Consider the following 19744-nt stretch of genomic DNA (forward strand, 5'->3'; position numbering starts at 1 on the left):
AAATAGACTTCCGGTGCTGAAGGAGTGCTAAAGTCACGCTGTAAAGTACTTTTTTTTTTCTTTTTTTTTCTTTTTTTTTTTTTTTACAGTATTTCAGCAAAAACCGTGACTGCAGTGCTTAATCTAAAAATATATAAAATAAAAAATATTTTTTTAAATTAAATATGGAATATATTTGTATTTACACAATAACAACAATAATAATATAAATAAAAGCATAGTTCATGCTTAAATGCTTTCGCCTCAACAGTCCTTCAAGTTACAGAGAAGTTCCTAAAACTATGCGAATGGCAAAACATAAAAAATCCATGCTTTTCTCTGGGGGTTTTTCTCTCTATGTTTTTTTCTTTGTTTGTTTTCGTTTTGTTTCAAAGAGACAGCAGTCGGCTACTTAATCTGAAAGGATTCTTGTATAATTATGCTGTTTTATGACATTTTTAAGATTCAACAATCTAAGATTCAATCAGTCCATACAAAAGTGCAGAACATCCAGTGAGTAGATGCAAACCAGATGGAATGAAGGCAGAAAAAGGATCCAGACACAAAACTGTAGGCAAAAGCTATACATTTTATTCCATCAAGGTCATCAAAAAAAAATAAAAAAAATTGTGCCATACAATTCCAATACACCTATGCATGTCATTTAATTTCTGGGACATATATTTGTCATATGTTCAAGTGCCTATTTACAATCCATTTTCTACATTCTTATCACAAGTAAACCTTCATACCTTACATAACATTTTAAGTTAATAAACAACACCTTTGGCAAACATGTATATCATGACACAAAAATATTTTACAAAAAACAAATCATGGATAATTCCTCATTCATTGGCTAGTCTACTATCTAGCTAATAAACGTACCATGAAAGGGCGTATTGATCAACACGAAAACTTAAAACTACTTACCTCAAGCTCCATTAGCAAAATTGGCATGCCAAGTTGGCCTCATTTAGTCATGACCTTGTCCACATTCTCCTCTTTTGGTTCCTCCTCTTTTTTTCAGTGCACTTAAAAACCACAAATGCCAAAGAGCGATTTATCTTGCACTAGCGCAGGCTGATGACATTTTATTCCAACTTGTGTCATAGTAGCCTACGATTCAATAGGTGTCATCATCGTACAGTCTACATACTGTACATGTTGTACCCAAGTTTATTAGATCCATGTCTAGCTCTGTAACAGGGGTTAGCCACTTTGGCCCTCAAGATCCACTTTCCTGCAGAGCTTAGCTCTAACACAAGTCAAACACACCTAAACAAGCTAATCAAGGTCGTCAGGAATACCAGAAAGCGCAGGCATGTGAGTTTGGTCAGGGTAGGAAGAAACCTCTGTAGGAAAGTGGATCTCCAGGGCCAGAGTCGATGAGAAAAACTATGAGAGAAAAGAGGAGGATCAGAAAAAAAGTTGCACCAACCCAATCATTTGTTAATATATGCCAATGTTTATTATTATTATGTTCTTAATTTGTGTGGTGTGATGGTGCAAGTAATATAAGAAGGTTTATTTTGTTCTGTCAATCTGTTGCATACCGCACCCTCTCCAGTGCATCATCCAAACTACTTCATAGGATATCCCCCGAGGAAACATTCCTTATAAATGAACCTCTTGATATTCAAATTTAGAACATGAACAAATTAGCTCTTCCAGTATTTGTTTTCCTACTATGGAAGTCAATGGGGTCCATCAACTGTTTGGTTACCGACATTCTTCAAAATATCTTCCATTGTGTTCAGCAGAAGAAAGAAATTCATACAGGTTTGAAACAACTTGAGGGTGAGTAAATGATGACAGAATTTTCATTTTAAAGTGAACAATTCCTTTAAATGTGGAAATTAGTAATAAATAAGGAAGAGCATCCAAACTTGGTTAAAACAAAATTAAAAAATAAAATTTTCATACAACTACCCATTTATCAGTACCAGCATAGTGTAATGCAGCCAGACTTATAAATTACTTTTAAGTGGAAATAAAATTTGCATAAATCATTTTGGGTTTTGGATTTCGACACTTTCTGTTCCAACTGCTCATCCTTTTAAGGTTTAATTTCTGAATCCTATTTGCATACACATCTTTTCTTGATTACTGTACAGTTACATTATAATGGCAAATGAGATAAAATGGATTTAAATACAAAGAACAAACTGAGCTTGTATGTACAATGTCTAAGATCATAAGGGTGTTGGTGGAACCAAAAGTGTTCTGATCACACCTGGATAACGAATACTAATAATAACTTACTAATTTAAAGTCCCCCCTGTCAATAATTGTATCCCTTTAAACTCATCTTCGATCACCAAAATTACATATTTAAGCATTTGTTTTTCTTTGAACATTTTTCTTCATGCCTTAAAATAGCTTGAATGTAACTCTACACCCATTGCCTCATTTAGCATACATGCTTCTATGAATATGCAAATTAGCCCCGCCTCCACTCACTCCACTCGTTGGTAGTTTGTGACGTCAGAAACACCAGCGATTTCAAACCCCGTTTTTGAGACTGTCTTTGGTTCACTGCAGTTTTAAAGGAGAAAATACTCAGCAATGGTGTTGACTTGTACATGGTTTGTCTCAAAGCATATTAAAAACACCACATAGGCATATAAACAACATATTCAACATGTGTCTTTCAGAAATCTCCCAACACCGTGAATGCAGAGAGGTCATTTACACAACTTTTGCTTTGAAATTGATTCAATATACTCAGAAATGGCCAACTGCATCGGAAAAAATGAAAAACATTAGAGAGGCAAATGTGGCCTGCCTTTGGCCAGGACATCAGTGTTGACCTCATTTCCTGCTTTGTGCAATGTTGGCTCAAACAGACCTTCAAGGAGCCGAGAAGTTCCTAAAACACATGTGAATGACCAAACACCTCCTTGCTTTGGCAAGCTAATGCTAATTCAGTCCAGACGACAAGACATTTTTATGGACTGAATATTCTGGCTTTAATACGAGTCACATTCCCTTTCCGGGGGCAATTTGCTTGAACATCGCTGAGACGCTAATGGGCATAACTGACTCAAAATGTTGTTTATGTAACTGGCAGAGTGGCTTGCCAAAGTATGTTGATGAAGCTATTTCCTGTATTTCCTTACTCAGTCTGCAAAATGAAGCTTCAGTCATCATTTTTGCTCCTCTTGTGATACAACCATGAACAAAAAAGACTGATATTGTAGTTTGTCGTTGTAATAGGTTTATTAAATATTCGTTTAGCAGACATCCTTTTCCAGGGTGATGAAATAATAATATTAACTTAAAATAAATACTTTTTTTACACAAACAATGATAAAACATGAACTAATAAACCCATAAATTGATAGTCAGTGGTGTTCTGCAGAAGTATATGAGTGAATAAAAGGAAGTTAAAGTCACGAAATGGAGGTGACAGAGGAAGTCAGCTGAGTTTACCAGGTTGAAATCGAAACTTACTAAACCTCAATTACAATGACCCAGTAACCTACAGCATAAATGTTTTAGTTATTATAGTTCTGTGCATGCAACGTGAAAACATTTTAAATTGTGTGGCTTGAACAAAGAGCAGCATATTGCTTTGATGGACAATTTAACTTCTGTATCTGTGTGAAATGTTTAGGCCCACATTTGTAGGCTGGAATGGGTGTGACAGCTTTGGGTGGGAGGAGCTTGACCCTGAAAAGAATCTGCCTTTGTTGTGACATCTATGTTTTTAGGGTATAAGTGTGGACATCAGCAGGCAATGGCTGCTTCCACACTACCACTGGATGCCATTCTGTGCCTGAGGTGATTTGCGAAATCCACCTGGGTTTGCGAAAGTACCCGGTTGATGACAGTTTTCGGGATCCATCCCTGGAGAACAGGGACAACCCATACATTAGAACACTTATTAAGCTTATTTGGAAACATAGTGTGATACTACATTGAGAGTGACTTTACTTTGTAGATCTTCCTTATTAAAGACCATTTAAAGCATTAACTATCAATTATCATTTAAATTCACAGCTGCTTCAAAGGTAAACTGTGTCATTTTTAAAGCCACTAGAGACACCAAATAAAACTGAAAAAATAACTTAAATTTTCTAACAAGTTTCCTGAAAACTCCCCCTATTGGTTGGGAAAGAGATAGTGCCGCCTCAAACTCATGCTATTATACATATTAATCTGGAATAAGAGAAAGTAGGCTATTTAACGTCCAAGAAATTGCATACTTCACTTCACCTTTTAACTGAGAGGGCAACTGACTTACCTTAAGGTCTAAACTGAGCAACCAGGTAAACTTTGTCTTATTGGGATCATCTGCACTTGGTCGCATCACAATACAGGTGGGTCCATTCTCAGCCCTTAGAAAATAAGAATGAATTTAATACATTGCAAGAGGTTTGAATTTTTATCTTTGGGTGGGGAGTGGGGGGACTGTTTAAAATTTTCACTTACCTTACAAATCCTTTCTTCTCAGGCATTCCAGGGTGCTGAGTGGACATTCCAGCCAGGAAGCATGTAGATCCCCTGCGCTTGGCACAGCGGACACTTACAAAATCTCGTGGGCCAACCACATTTCCAGGTGTTTCACCTGAAACCTCATGTGTGATCATAGTATCCTGACCGATCTTCTGAAGAATCTGAGAGGGACCAAAACTGTATTGAATATCTCTAAGCAACAGTAGCTGTATGTTTTATTATGTTGTGATGGAGGCTTGTGAGTAAGATATAGGCAGTCCTTCAAAAGTGCAGTGACTAAAATGCATACAGCATAGGAATCTGGCAGTCAGTAGATCTATTTCTACCCACCTTGACTTGTTTGACATTGGGGTTCCACTCCCCCATTTGTTCCATGTTATTCACCAGCTCCTCATAAAGGTCATCTGTTTGCTGTTCAAGCATCACTTCCAACTTAAAAATCTTCCCAATGTCTGGTAATACTTTACTCATCACCTTATCTCCATTGAGCTGAGAGAGAAAAACCCACATAAAAAACAGTTTTAATTATTATTATTACAGTATATATGAGCAAAAAAATAAATAAAAAATGTTTGCAGCGCTAAAGGCCTTGGACACCAAAGTGCTGTATAAAACTGTATAATAAAATGTGCATGCATAAAAGGCATCTATACATGGCCTCATCAGAATGAATGATGAAATATGATTATGATTATGATTATTTTTATTATTATTATTACAGTCTCAATCTCAGTTTGCCAGCCGTCCTGGTCACTGAGGATGCTGACAGACTTCTGCAGAGCTTCCTGTCCCTGCTGCACATAGCACTGCTCAGCTTCACTGTACGTCTCTTCTGCAATCCGACTACCTGTGCAAAGAAACACACACATAAACATTATCATCTCCGTAAAGAAACAACAAATACACACTATATTTAAGAAGAAAATGTGCATTTCTGTGAATTTGATTCACCCCTTCTGCAAATTACATTGTTATGCCATAGGTGGCAATAAGTGACTGTCTTTATACGTTACTGAATCATTCACTCAAAAACACCGAATTATTTAGGAATCAAATAAGTGACTAACTGATAGTAAGAGTCCATCACTTGTGCATTTCGGAATCCTGTTGGCAGTATTAGGTCTAATTCGAACACATGACTCATACTGTCAAATACTGTTTTTCGCCTACTATATGGGAAGTCGTAAAATTGTGATGCAGAGACTCATTATTGTGTCGTTATGAGTGAGTCATTTAATCATTCACTCAACCTATTCGTTAAAAACACAGAATCATTCAAGAACAAAACAAGTGAGTAACTGTGTCTGAAATCGCATAGGGGTGAATTTAAATAAATTGGGACATTTTTTCCCAGTCATCTCAATAGCAAAAAGTGTCCCAATTGACTTGAATTCAACTGAGTAGGTACAACATTTTATAAAGAACTTACTTCATCGTTAAAAAAAGTACATTCTTAATGGTTGTAGTATGAATGAAATCCAGACATAGTATTGTACATCCATCATGTTGTCATTGTCATGTGACCTTTGACATCCATTGAGTTGCTTCTTTGCAATTCACATCTACTCTGGTGTGGCCTCATGGGATAGTAAAGTGTCCATCAGATAAACATTTCATAACCTTGCCAGAAGTATTAGGTCATCCGGGTACAATTTTTTTCACCTACTGTACTATATAGGGAAGTATGCGATTTCAGATGCTGTCTTTATGTCTTTATATTCACTAAACCAATTAATTGAAATACACTCGTTTGTTCAAGAACAAAACAAGTGATTGTCTTTATGAGTAAGTAATTGAATCATTCACACAATCAAAATGCTGATTCATTTAAAACGATACCATTATTTTAGTGATTGAAGCAAAAATAGACAAATAGTTGAAAATGCTGTCTAAATTGAAAGTTATTCACCAATAACTTTTTATTTATATATCTTTTCTACAAAAGAAATATCACACTCACTAATATTCAAAACAATAGCACACTGCTCCTGTAATATTGCTTAAATTATAGTATAGTGAACAGACAGTTAAACAGGACAATAACTGAGTAAATCATTTTAAGAATTTAGTTGGCTAATATTATTAGCTATTGGAGTCTACAGCATCCATATTTCTGTAATATAAATTTTGGAAGTTGTGAGGAAGTTATCTTACTGAGAAGTGAGCTCCTTCTTCGGACGTGGTTAATCCAAGCACCAGGTCCAGGTCCAGAAAGCTTTTTCAGCTCATGATGAATTGCAATCATCGCATTCCTCCTCAAACCTGATTGTGAAAGAAAAAGACAGAAAATAAAAATATATATATAAACTCGAATAAATACTAGCATATTATAAAAATATTTCAGAAAACCTGGATACATGAAACAGCTTCTTACCTGTCATGTTTCTCACATGCCTGTAGGAAATGCCAGCACACAGTTTGACCGTTGCAGGCAACATCATAAAATTTCCTTAACCGATGAATGAATGACTACACTTGAAATGTGGGCACGGTGAGTTAGAAGTGAAATCTGAGGAACAGCTGCCTGCTTCGGTCTCTTTATAGCCCCGTCAGACAAGGCCGCGTTCTCGTCACCTCGCAGATAAAACAGCACCATCACTCAAAGCACGGGGGTGACCCTGTGTGTCAAGGATGTGCATTGAACACGACGGCCTATCTGTTACCACTATAAACACGTTGTTACAGATAACGGCCAGTGCCTGAAGACTACCCACACAGAACATTGGTTTGTACACTTATGTTGTCTTTTTCAAGTCACAACAAACCTATCTACAGATATATTTTAGCATATGATAAGCCGGAAACTCTCAAAATTTCACACGACTTGCTCTCCCGAGTCCTGCTTCCATTACAGCATTAGTTCAGGAGGTCAAGTTTATAATGACAAATCATCAGCCAAAAATGTTCAAAATCATCATCATCCTATCTCCAGGGGGTCAAATAAAATGACATCATCACTTGGTGGCATCCCCCCCAAAAAAGAAGGTAGGCCTAATTAGTGGCTTTTCCACAGTTAAACCTGGGTGACAACTTGTGTGTGCTTTTAATGTGACTAATTATAGCTTTCAATAATAGAGATGTAAGCTGGGGTGTATTCTGCAAATCCAGGTTACATCTTATTACACGCTGTGCTACACAAACCCATATCAAAGCTGCAACGAATCAATTCTCAATCACTGACAACAATAAAAGGCCGATCTGGCAGCCTTGGACTCAACGGCAATGGAAACTTTCCTAGTTCTATGAAAATATTTGTTTAATGACTTGTGGTTTTCAGTTTGACGTAAAATCAACTTGTTCAAGAACATTGAAGCAATATCTTGTGGGGTAAAAGTGTCTATATGAGTGAAAGCACCTTAACCCACAACCTTGTGTCCCTCAGAGTAATTTATACTTTAAGCCTTAACCTTTATCAGACAAACTTCTAATCAGGAGGTGTGGAACAGCCATGGACTGTTGAAATGATGCTGGAACAGGTGCAAACCATAGCTGTCAATGGATTACAAACTTTAATTGAATTAATTACATGATATGACTTTTTTTCGTAACACTTTATTTTAGTGTCCATGTTACATGTACTTATCATAGTAATTATAGTAAATTATGCATAATAACATGCAACTAACCCTCAACCAAATCCTAATCCTACCCTACCCCTATAGTAAGTACATGTACTGTAGTTAATATTACTCAGTACTTAAATGTATAATTACATTGTAACAATGACATCTTAAAATAAAGTGTAACCCTTTTTTTAAATTACTTATATTTTATCAATATTTATATTAATTAATTATAATCATTAAATGTAATTTGTCTATAATCTCATTAATCTAAAAGGTTAAATTGACAGTCTTTAAAAAAAAAAGTAAAACCATTTAAACAAAAATAATTCAGTTTTCCTTGCCATTTATTATTCAAAGTTTTACGTTTATTTATCGCTCACGATAATCACGTACGTTATCATAATACAAACATTCACATTTCTAAAAGAACTACACAGTTATGTTCAGGCCAGCACAGGTTTTATTCAGAAGGACTCTGTCAGGTTTGGCTTCACATGCAGTCAGCGTAGTACAACACCTCTCTTTAAAACTGTGTGTGTGTGTATGTGTGTTTGTGCGTGTGCATGTTTACATTGTGTGAATGACTGAAGTGACAGACAAAGTGCAAACCGTATCATGAGCACTAACCTGGACTAGACTACTAAAAAGGAGGCACTTCATTGGGGTTTTCTATCTTCAGAATGACCTATACAAAAAATTAATCCAAAAGAAGCCATGTCCTCAAAACCTCATCTTCTCTAATTTCAGTTTTCACTTGCCAAATAAATATCACTTCAGTTCCCTAGTTTGGTCATTGTTTTAAAGGCAAAGTTCCCTTTTATGCAGCAATTACATATGTCACCACCAGTTCATTCATCACATTGTTGTACGTATGGAGGACATACAGGAAGTATACATAAGCAAAGCATTAACTCTTAGTCTGGGAAAAGTTCATTTTTCTAAACTTCACAGCTGTTAAATTAGTTCAGAGGATACTGTTGAATTATAAACCAATAAGTTTGAAGTTTAAATCACCAGGCCTTCAATTTACAACCCTTTTGTTAAATGAAGAAAAAAGAAAAAAAAAAAGTGGCAAACCTTTCCTTTGTGTTTCCATAGACCAAATCAACATTTACTTGCCAATATAGCATTAAATATGAGTTTAGATCAGACCCTAATCATGATATAGAGTGCTAGAAACACTTCATGAACTATTACAAAAATAATATGCAGTTTATCAATGCATACTTCGGGGGAAATTCTGCTTCAAATTCACTGTAAAATCAGTAACACGAATCTCAGATTCCAGAGCATCAAGTTAATCAAGTTTTATCGCAATTAACCTACTGTGATTAGAAGATTCCCCAATTTGGATACGCAACAAAGTGGCAAAAGTGAAGAATATTCCCTGTAATGGTAAATAAAGTACTTCCTAACAAACTGTCAAGATTGGCCACACATTTTTTTAAATAGGAGATATGCATTAACATGAATCTTTTCTAAATTTCATCTGAAAGTGACCATGAATCATCACAAGTATGTGGCGTATAAAGTCTCACCACAGAGAACAACAGCATGGCACTAGTATACACAGAGATCCGACCCCTAAACCATTAACCTTCTAACAGACACATTGGTCCCGCTCGATGAATAGTTGATTGACCATGCAGTGTGCAGTGCAATTTATGTAACATGTCATAATACAGTGCAATAACCAGTTATTACACACACTTCAGATGAGAAGTTTGAAATGTTAGAACCAACATTAAGTATACACTCTTTCGCTTTAAACCCTTCAGAGGGAATTTCTAGCACTGTAAATTAATGGCATAACTGATGCATAATTTGGTAAACACACATCAGTTTAATGATTGGAAATTATATGGCACTTAGCATACGTACTCGTGAAACAGCTTCAAGTCATCATTTTAATACACTTGATTTGTCTTGAGATTCTCTATTGAACTTTGAGGCATAAAAAAAAAACTTGGAATGGTATTGTAAATGCAAGATTATGAGGTTGAGATTCATATTCTATTCTTTCTTGAGTCGCTCCGTTTGGTTACTTGTAAATTATTTTAAAAAATTAAAGAAACATTTGAACACTCCAAAACGATCATGTATTCACTATGCACGGGATATAAATGTATTTTTAGGGCTGTGTGTTCTGGATTCCCATGATGTCTATACAACTGAAATCCTGGACACTTTAAATGAGTACATTTACAGTTGGGGAAGATGAATGAAATGTCTTTCTACCAGTTGGCATCTGATAGGAAACTGCATAAACATGAGAAAACAGCTGCTGAGGTATGAAACTTCCTGTATTGTGTGTGTGTGTGTGTGTGTGCATAAAGGCTGAAGTGAAGTGGTGCAAGTTTCAGTCTATTAGTGGTTGAAATGTGATTAAATGAAGGCATATTTACACACCGAATCTGGGGGAAAAGCTGTTTTGTTGTCCTAAAAAGTGAAAATGCTCCACTGTGTAGATGTATTATTAGACGGTCAATTCTATCTCCTCTTGGAGCTGCCGTGATACAAATTTTTTACGTTTTTCACATCAGCAAAATCTCACAGTAGCTCAGATTGATGAGTCCAGCAATATCCTCTGATTCAATGCCAAACTGCCTCGGAAAAGCTGAAGTATTATCCTCTATTTTCTGCAAATCGGGTAAATGAGCCACTTATGAATAATGCGATGAAATGAGAAGAACTCCCTGACTGATTTGTTGTGCTGTGATTGGCTACCTACCCAAAGACCACGCCCACTGAGATGGCTCCGCCTTTCACTACAGTCAATGGTCTTTATGCACAAAGGAACTGATACTTTTAGCTTATGTTTGCAGACCATGTAGTGTCCGGCAAATGGAGCAGATGAGATTATAGAGTGGACTGGAATAGGCGGAAGCTGCCAAATTGAGTTTGTTTTTCAGTGATATCACAAAATTTGCAGATGACACGGGAAGGAAAGAATATACAGCTTCAATGAGCTCCTATTTCCTTGTGCTTTTAGGCCTTTCGTCACTCTCTGCAGCGAAACATGGCAACGTTACTCAAATACGTGTCTTCCTGTAATAAGCTCTATCTTTGGCCTGAGAGGGTTGAGGTTGGAGGTGTTACATGTAGATGGAAAGATATAAGGGGTGGGTAGGCAGAACGAGAGGGATGGAGGAGGAAACGAGAGTGTGCGTGTGTTTGTGAGTGTGTGCGTAAGTCTCTTAAGTTCACTATATTAGATTTCCTTTGCAAAAGAAAAATTAAAAAGCCCCCTTCCCATTCCCTGTGGAGGCCTCTCTTTGTCAATAAAATCCCCTGAATAATATGAGTTAATATTCTGTCATTGTCAGTGGCTCTTTAATGTTCCAGCAATCCTGAGGGAGCGTGAGGTGAAGGAATAAATGTTCTCCTTTCTGTCACAAAACGGATAAATAAAGGTCTTTAAACAGGAGTTTTATTTTGACTCCTGGCGGGGGCCGTGGATGGATAGTGTGGGCCAAGGCAAGGAAAATGGACTCTTCCACGCTCTGTCGACTGGTCTTTAAAGGGCAGGAGGAGTTCCACACTCTTATTCTTTCCTCTCTTTATCGCTCACTCGCTTTTGTCCCCTGCAGTCCCGCAGCGATCTGTCCACTAGGGGGCAGAGTGTGACATGGAGTCAACAGAGTTGACACTGGAAGACGAGACCCGGCTTTGAGCGATGGTCACCTCTGGATGCTGAAGGATGAGAGAAAATGACAGAACAATAATTCATGTTAGTTGTGATTTATAAATTCTCTCTCACATATAGACATGTACAATCAGGGTCCAAAATTAACACTCGCCAGCAGTGTTGGGGGGGTAATGTACATTACCACACTGTAAAAAAAAAAAAATTCATTTGTTGTTATGATTTGATTGATTTTGCCATGATTTTGTTATCACAACTTTTGTCAAATCAACTTAGATAATTAATGTGGTTCAGATAACAATATTTTGAGTTTCTATTTATTAAACCAATCTCTTTGTTGTTTTAACTAAATTTTTCAATTTCAATGAACTAAAAATTTTAAGGCAACCAGGTAACTTACTTTTTAAGTTAAACCAATGATAATTTTTTACAGTGTAGTTATTTTTTCCTAAATCAATTGAAAAACTCTTTCTTTTCCATTTTTCTCCAGAAATGGGTGCTGAATGAAAATAAATGAGTGTGCTTTAGTTCAGTTGTGCTTGTTTATTTGTAGGCAAAATATCAGAATGTGGGTATTGCCTCACAACATAGATCTCTGCATGTGTAACTGTCGTTTTGAGAATCACTTGCATCTTGGGCAAGAAAATACAATACAAAAGTAACTTAATGCATTGCTTTCCATAAAAGGTAATTAGTTATCTACGACGCCTAGTTATTTTGTAGTTTATTTACAAAACACTTACACTACCATTCAAAAGTTTGGGGTCAGCAATTTTTAAAGAAATTAATACTTCCATTCAGAAAGGACACATTAAATTGATCAAAAGTGACAGTAAAGACATTTATAATGTAACAAAAGAAGTCTGGAGTAATTCAGCTTTGCCATTACAGGAATAAATGACAATTTAAATTGTTAAAATGGAACACTGTTCCTTTGAATTGTAATAAAATATGCAGAATGCAAAGAGAGACAATTCAAAAATAATCAAACACTTTATGATCCCAAACTTTCTGTGTAGTGCTCGTAGTTTATTTCTCACAGTAAAACAACAAAATAAAAATATGAAGAACAAAATTATGAGGTGTTAATGTTAGCAGTTTAACAGCTAAATATTACGATGTTGATATTGTCTCATTAAATATTGTCTATATATGTGTGTGTGAGAAATACAGCTTTATGGCCAGTATGAAATAAAGTGAAATTTGAAAAATAACTGAAAATATAAGAATCAAAAATTAAATTTAAACTTGGAAATAAAAAGAAACTTTTAGGATTTTGAAAAAATAATACCACAAAGAAACATTTTAAAAGAAACATAAAATAAAATAAAACTTCACTCTTTCTAGGTTATTAATCAAATAAGTAAATTTGTGAAACTGATCATGTGAATTCCTGTTTAGAGACTGAACATTTTCTAAATTAATGTGGCAAAGTTATTTTTGGCCCCTGGGTACAATGCTTCAGTCTGATCCTTGCTGTTCTGCTCTACATGTGTGAGCGTGTGGTGTCCTGATGGGGTGTTTGACCTGGTCTGTAGTTAACTATTGTGTTCTCTGGGGTGTTCCTCTGTGTTGGAGGTGGAGGGGATCCTCACATGTCTCCTAAAGATCCTGTCCAGCAGGCTGCGCCGAGGAGGCTCAGGAGGCTGGTTCCAATCCAGGTCAGGGGGCCGTGTCCCCTGAGGCCCGAATACATTAAGGTCGCTGAAGCACTCTGTCTCAATCATCTGCAGGACAGAAAGCAGACAAAATAGCAAGAGACAGACAGACAGATACAGATAAACAAAAAGAGAGAAATGATGATAAGAAGGTCAAATCATCCTTATTTTCTAACATCCTTACAGAAAGGACAATTATAGTTCTGGATGCTGATTGGTCAATACAGCCTTCCAGTCATGCTTATATACATTATTAACAGCTATACACTATTAACACCTGCTATACACATAGGGGTCAGCAACCTTTGAATTTTTTTCTTGTTCATTACTGTGCCAAATGGAATATTAAAGATGATGCCAGGTTGAATGATTCATTATCGTGTTATCTGATTTTATTTTATTTTTTGCCATATGGCATTACGTTGGCAGAAGATTTTAGCACAGCTTTATACCTCATTTTGCCATGGGATGGAGACGCTGCCAGTGGCAAACTTGGAGTAGAAATCATTGTCTGTTTGGTCCAGGTTGACACCCTTAACGGTGGAGAACTGCTCAATGTCCAGAACATCTTTACAGTAGACCGCCCTGGGCTATGAAATAAGCAAAAAAGAGAAACAAAAGTGAAAAACAGAGTAATAAGAGAATTCAACCCTATGCAAATTTCCCAAACCTTGAAATGTTCAACATTAACCTTCTTTAAAAACCTATTATCTGATTGATAGTTTATACTTTTTTGTACGTAAAAGGCCTTGTAGAATAATTGTAAAAACACCTCCCCCTTCAAGTTGTGGTTCACGTGCCTTTCTGCTGTGAAATCTTTACTGATTTTTAAATGTAAACGTAAGAATAACTTTAATAGTGTTGGTAATGTTTCAAGGAGAACATTTGATTGGTTTACTTTATTATAGATGCATCATTGTTTAGAAAAATCATGTTAAAATGCATCAAATATGATACATCAGGATTTTGAGGAAGGTTTATTTGAACATCTCATGTTGAACATCATTATATTGCATTGCATCATATGTTTTGCCCTAAACAACTACAGAGCTTTAATCATAAAACAAGGCATTTTAATACCACCATACTAAGACATATTATTGAGCGATACAGAGTGACAACTGATATATGCATTTTATAGTAGTCTACAATAATCTCACTGATTTACATCACAAGCTATCAGAATTTCATTTTACAGTCTGAGCTTCTGAATAAAACTGAGGTGTTTTTACCTCCTTGAGAATGAGCTCCATACCCTCCTATATTCTACTATATGAGCCATTAAAGACTGATGTATCAAATGTGATACTCAAAAAAAAAAAAAAAAGAAAAAGGTAAGCCAACTTTATCTAAATAAAAATGTCAAAGTTTTGACTATTATTTCATTTGTCAGGCTTTACAGTGTTAACATCAACTACATGAGAACAGGAACTCACATCAGGCACAAAGGAAGGTTCCAGAATGCCGGCCTCCAGCCTCTTGAAGTTGATGTTCTTAAAGAACGGGTGGGCTTTGACTCCAGTACCTTCATCCGCCTGGCAGCCGAGCCTCTGCTTGGGATCTTTGGCTAACAGCTGTGGGACAAGGAGAGGAGAGCAGCCAGACAGACATTAGGAACACAGGTTTGTACATTCTTCAAGAGTGGAATGTAAGAGGCCAAGCTGGTCAATGGCTTCGAAACACTAGGAAAAAGAGATTGTGTGCCAAATTAAGACATTTAAATGGGGCAAACATCCTAAAACTAGGGTCAGCAATCACAAACCAGACATCACAAAACCACACACAGGAACGAGTTAGGCTGGGAACTTTGTGAGCTAAGATGTGGAGGCCATTTGCATGACGCACGCAACATAGAATTTCAAATTAAAATTGAAAAGTGTAATCATTCACTTATCTTCATGTCCTTCTCCAACAAAACAAGTACTCCATTCGATTCACTAGCTATTATTAAGTAATGTAAGTATGTTTTGCATGAAGACCAAAAGTCTCAAATCAGATGAGGGCCTTAGCTTCTTCAAAAAACTTTAGTTGGGTCACAGTCAGTTAACAGAAGATTTCAAGCTTTTTTTGCCAAGGACTCCCAAATATAATGATCCATTTTTGAGGGATGTCCTTTTAAAAGCAGCTACACTACCGTTCAAAATGTTAGGTCTGTACGATTTTTTACATGTTTTTGAAAGAAGATTCTTTTGCTCACCAAGGCTGCATTTATTTGATAGTAAAAACAGCAATAATGTGAAATAATATTGCAATATAAAATATATATTTTCTATTTTAATATACTTTAAAATGTAATTTATTCCTGTGATTTTCGCCATCATTACTCCAGTCTTTAGTGTCACATGATCCTCCAATATTATTTTAATATGGTGATTTGATGCTTAAGAAACATTTCTTATTATTATTAATGTTGAAAACAGTTGTGCTGCTTAATGTCTTTGTGGAAACTGTGAAACTTTTTTCCAGGATCCTTTGATGAATAGAAAGTTCAGAAGAACAGCATTTATTTGAAATAGAAATCATTTTAACATTAAAAATGTCTTTACTGTCACTTTTGCTAAAATGAATGCATCCTTGCTGAATAAAAGTATACAGTATGAATTGTAGTGTAGTGTATACTTTCATGTAAAAAAACAACCAAAAACATTTAAATTATACGAGTATGATAAGTGTGATACTGTAAAAATATTGTACGAAAAATTAGGCAAATTGTTAAAATATTCTCTGGACATAAGTCTTATAGAGCCAAATAAAAGTAATTTTATCAAATTTGGTGAATGTATAATATATATAAACATCTTAAGGGTACTTGCTAACTTTCAAATCCCTAAAAATATATTTTGTAAAATCTGGTTTAAAGCAACGCAAGGATGAGTAAATTACATTTTAGTTTTTTGGGTGAACTGTCCCTTTAAGATTAACAGAAAGCCAGTCGCATGACACAGCTCTAATAAAAGACAGATGAGGTTCTTTACAATACATTTAGCGTATTAAACAATACTGAACTGAGCTGTTCTCAGAGAGCTCATTATCAGCTTCTTCCCCAGCCGAAAACATGCAATAGCAGCCAGAAAAATGAGCCAAAAGTACAGAATGGACTCGATTTGACCAGTTTTGTGCGCTCAATCAATGGACTCTTAATCAGCTTCTATGGCGTGTTTGACTGAAGAGATAATGTAGCTTCGGATACAAGCTCTTAGTTGTACTCGACTGTGTCATCTTGGATTTTGACCAGCATAGAAACTTCATTCTTTGTGTGTGTATGTATATGTGTGGCCTCACCATCCTGCAGATGGCTTTGGTGTCTTCTGAAAACTTGTCGCTGTACTCCTCTTCCTCCTCCTGCACCCTCTTCTCCACTTCTTCCCTCTTCACTCGCTCTTTGCGAGCACGGAAAGGCGATCGGCCAGCTGTCATCTCGTAGATCAGGCAACCCAACCCCCACCAGTCTGGACTCATACTATAGCGCTCATTATTGATCACCTCTGGAGCTGTCCATCAAATGATATTCAGTTCATCAATCAATAAATAACATTTCAATGCTTAATATTGCCATGAATGGATATCTAGTAGGACTGAGTGGTGCAGCTAAAAACAAAACCTGATATTTTTCAGCCATTTGATTATAGTTGGTATTTACACTAGCACTCAAAAATGTTTTTGAAAGAAATCTCTTAAGTTCACAGTAAAAACAGTAATATTGTGAAATTGTATTACAATATTAAATCCAATTTAATGCATCCTTACCATAAATAAGTAAAAAAAAAAAAAAAAAAATTATTATTTAAATGGTACTGTAAGTCAATACATTTAATACTCGTTAATAAAAAAATAAAAAATAAATATATTATAAAAAAAAGTTATGATTTATTTATAAATGCCGTGCAAAATGCTATTTTGCTTAAATCAATACAGGTAAAAAGATCATTACCCATGTAGCCCACAGTCCCCACTCGACCACGGATCTGTTCTCCATCAGGCACTTTAATGGCCAGTCCCAGGTCTGAGATCCGGATATGACCTGTAGGGATAGAGAGGGAGTAGTAGCAAACAAACCAGAACAAAACAAGTTAATGTAAAATGTATTTATTGTCCCATTTAACAATTTATTACACTTTCACTGACTGAATATTCAATTTATTTATATATGCTTTATATTTATATATATATATATTTATTTATATATTTTGACATTGGGGGTTTTAATTAAAGATGTATTATTATGGCAAACTTAGTCCTCAAAATAAATAAAATAAATAAATATTTAAATAAACCTGTTACAAATGCTACACATTTTTGTATGCATACTCATATGCAATGTCATATTTAGCTCATTTGAATGAAAAACTGATCTTCTTGACTTACCATTATCATCTAAAAGTATATTCTCTGGTTTTAAATCCCTAGAATGAAAGAAAGCAAGATAAAAATGTCTCAACCATAGAATTTCATTATTATTTTATGAGGATGGGTGCATTTGAGGATGGTCACACGTTGGTTCCTGCCCACCTGTAGACGATAGACTCTCTGTGCAGGTGTTCTAGACCACAGCAGATCTCGGCCCCATAGAACTGCACGCGCTCCTTCTCGAAGCCCGGGGTTCCCATGTTATAGATGTGAAATTTCAGATCACCACCGTTCATTATGGTCAGCACCAGACACAGGGCATCTTTGGTCTCATACGCGTACGCTAAACTAACCTGAGAGTCAGAGAAAAGAGGATGCCGATTCTCAAAAATACATTCTTTCCTCCTTTTAAAAGTATACAAGCTGTTGCAAGCCTTTATTGGACAAAATATTGGACAGAGACAGAAATGTACTGAGGAATAAAGATTTGAGGCTTTACTGCCTGGCCACTTGTGACTGGATCACCCAAGATGGATGTTTAAACCAGGTGTAAACATGACCAGAGTAAAGAGAGGAAAAGAGATGAAAGAACAGAATAAATGAATGAATCCACTTACCACAAACCTGCTGTTGACCTTCTCCAGAATCTGTTTCTCATTTAGAGCCATGGCCTCCCCCTTTCTTTTCTTTATCCTTTTCTTCTCAAGCTTTTTACAAGCATACATTTTACCTGTGGCTCTCACCTGGCACGCACACACCTGGGCAGGGATGTACATATATTATCACCACATATACATAGATACACACATATATATATATACATATACACACACACACACACACACACACACACACACACAAGAAGTTACATTTTGCCTTAAGGTTGGGTCACAAGGTTTGGCAGGCAAGAAAATTGTGAGTTGTCCACTGTCAATAGTGTGCACAGTGTGACCAATTTGAACACGAGTGATATCTGTGTATAGATAACTTATTCACCTTCACAAGAAACTTCTGCTCACACAGATTCCTATTGAAATGACTGGATTTTGCTCGTGAAATTTTGCAGAGCAACGTTAAACGTCACTGCACCATTACAAGACAGCATCTTAACTTGAAAGTGACTTAATAAATTGTTCCCTTTCGAAAGGGAACTCGCACTACGTGGATTAACGCATTGGGGAACGCCTCAAGCGTGACAGGTGTCTGAAATCACTATCAAATCACAGCAATCACATTGACCGGCGACAGCTGTTGACTTCATTAACGTGCAACCCTCTTCTCGAGTGAAGAGGGTTCAGCGTCTGGACCTTGTGGTCCTGGTCCCGCTCGTGCTGAGGCAGAGCGGCAACGCGCATCATGGGGTTCCCAAATGGAGCTCGCCATTTGTCTTGAGAGGGGGATAACCCTCTCAGACGATTCGGCAGCTGACGAGGGTGAGCTGCAGGTGGAGGATTTCTCTCCTCCTCTTAGTCCAGCAGCGGGTGCTCTTCTAATTAAGCAGGAGATGGCTGATGACAATCACTCTAACCCTCTCAGCCACTCTGCCCGTTGTATGCTGAACTGGTGGATGTTATGGATCGCGTTAGGGGAGAGATCGCTCACGGTAGGCTTGACGATCGGTTTCTCCCCGGCCATAAACCACCAGCTCAGGTGAGCCTTCCATTCCTTCCTGATCTTCATACTGAGATCGAGAGGGCATGGAAGAACCCATATTCTGCCCATATCCTCCGACATCAGCGGGCTAGTTTCGCTGATGTTGAGAAGATAGGAGAACATAGGTATGTGTCAATGCCGCCCATTGACGAGACATTTGCGAACTATCTCGCGTCTGAGCGGGCATCGACAAACCTGCCATCCAAACCTTTAAAAGCAACATCGCGTTTGAATGGCAGAGCATACACGGGTCAGGCCGGTGCTGCCCTACATACCATGGCGGTGTTGCAGACGTACCAGGCCGATCTGCAGGGGGATCTCAAACAGGGGGCAAGGATATCTCCTGAGGCGGTTGCTGAGCTGCGTCGCACCACGGATCTTGCTCTCCAGGCCACTAAGCAAACTGCTGCCACGATTGGCTGGTCGATGGCGGC

The 19744-nt window shown here is 36.9% G+C and overlaps 2 protein-coding genes across 4 annotated transcripts in view; both read right to left on the reverse strand.

Moving 5' to 3' along the window:
* Positions 1 to 3182: 3182 nt before the first annotated feature.
* star (steroidogenic acute regulatory protein) lies at positions 3183 to 7916 on the reverse strand. The gene is made up of 7 exons (XM_082187795.1): positions 6815 to 7916; positions 6595 to 6702; positions 5160 to 5287; positions 4771 to 4929; positions 4417 to 4601; positions 4229 to 4322; positions 3183 to 3831 (listed from the first exon to the last, which is right to left on the reverse strand). The coding sequence occupies exons 1-7, from the start codon at positions 6879 to 6881 to the stop codon at positions 3712 to 3714; spliced, it is 861 nt and encodes a 286-aa protein (XP_082043921.1). The 5' UTR covers positions 6882 to 7916; the 3' UTR covers positions 3183 to 3711.
* A 416-nt stretch (positions 7917 to 8332) lies between these two features.
* Positions 8333 to 19744, reverse strand: part of grk5l (G protein-coupled receptor kinase 5 like) — a 61673-nt gene continuing 50261 nt past the window's right edge. Inside the window, exons 8-16 of one of the 3 annotated variants that reach the window (XM_082187751.1) lie at positions 18275 to 18415; positions 17820 to 18010; positions 17676 to 17713; positions 17242 to 17331; positions 16593 to 16801; positions 14747 to 14884; positions 13763 to 13900; positions 13248 to 13379; positions 8333 to 11699 (exon numbers count right to left, since the gene is read on the reverse strand). In XM_082187751.1, coding sequence (XP_082043877.1) covers positions 11616 to 11699; positions 13248 to 13379; positions 13763 to 13900; positions 14747 to 14884; positions 16593 to 16801; positions 17242 to 17331; positions 17676 to 17713; positions 17820 to 18010; positions 18275 to 18415 — 1161 coding nt within the window. In that variant the 3' untranslated portion in view covers positions 8333 to 11615. Of the gene's footprint in view, positions 11700 to 13179; positions 13380 to 13762; positions 13901 to 14746; positions 14885 to 16592; positions 16802 to 17241; positions 17332 to 17675; positions 17714 to 17819; positions 18011 to 18274; positions 18416 to 19744 lie in introns of all 3 variants that reach the window. The other 2 variants (XM_082187753.1, XM_082187752.1) reach the window with 2 other exon arrangements.

The sequence above is a fragment of the Leuciscus leuciscus genome, assembly GCF_965113295.1.
Source record: "Leuciscus leuciscus genome assembly, chromosome: 13".
In the NCBI taxonomy this organism is placed as follows: domain Eukaryota; kingdom Metazoa; phylum Chordata; class Actinopteri; order Cypriniformes; family Leuciscidae; genus Leuciscus; species Leuciscus leuciscus.

Bases quoted from the DNA above. Each gene is read 5' to 3' on its own strand.
- star (XM_082187795.1), bottom strand. From the start codon at position 6,881: ATGATGTTGCCTGCAACGGTCAAACTGTGTGCTGGCATTTCCTACAGG. The intron at 5,288-6,594 runs GTAAGATAACTT...TTCTTTGCACAG, and splicing joins AAGAAGGAGCTCACTTCTCA to GTAGTCGGATTGCAGAAGAG. The intron at 4,602-4,770 runs GTGGGTAGAAAT...GGTCCCTCTCAG, and splicing joins CCAATGTCAAACAAGTCAAG to ATTCTTCAGAAGATCGGTCA.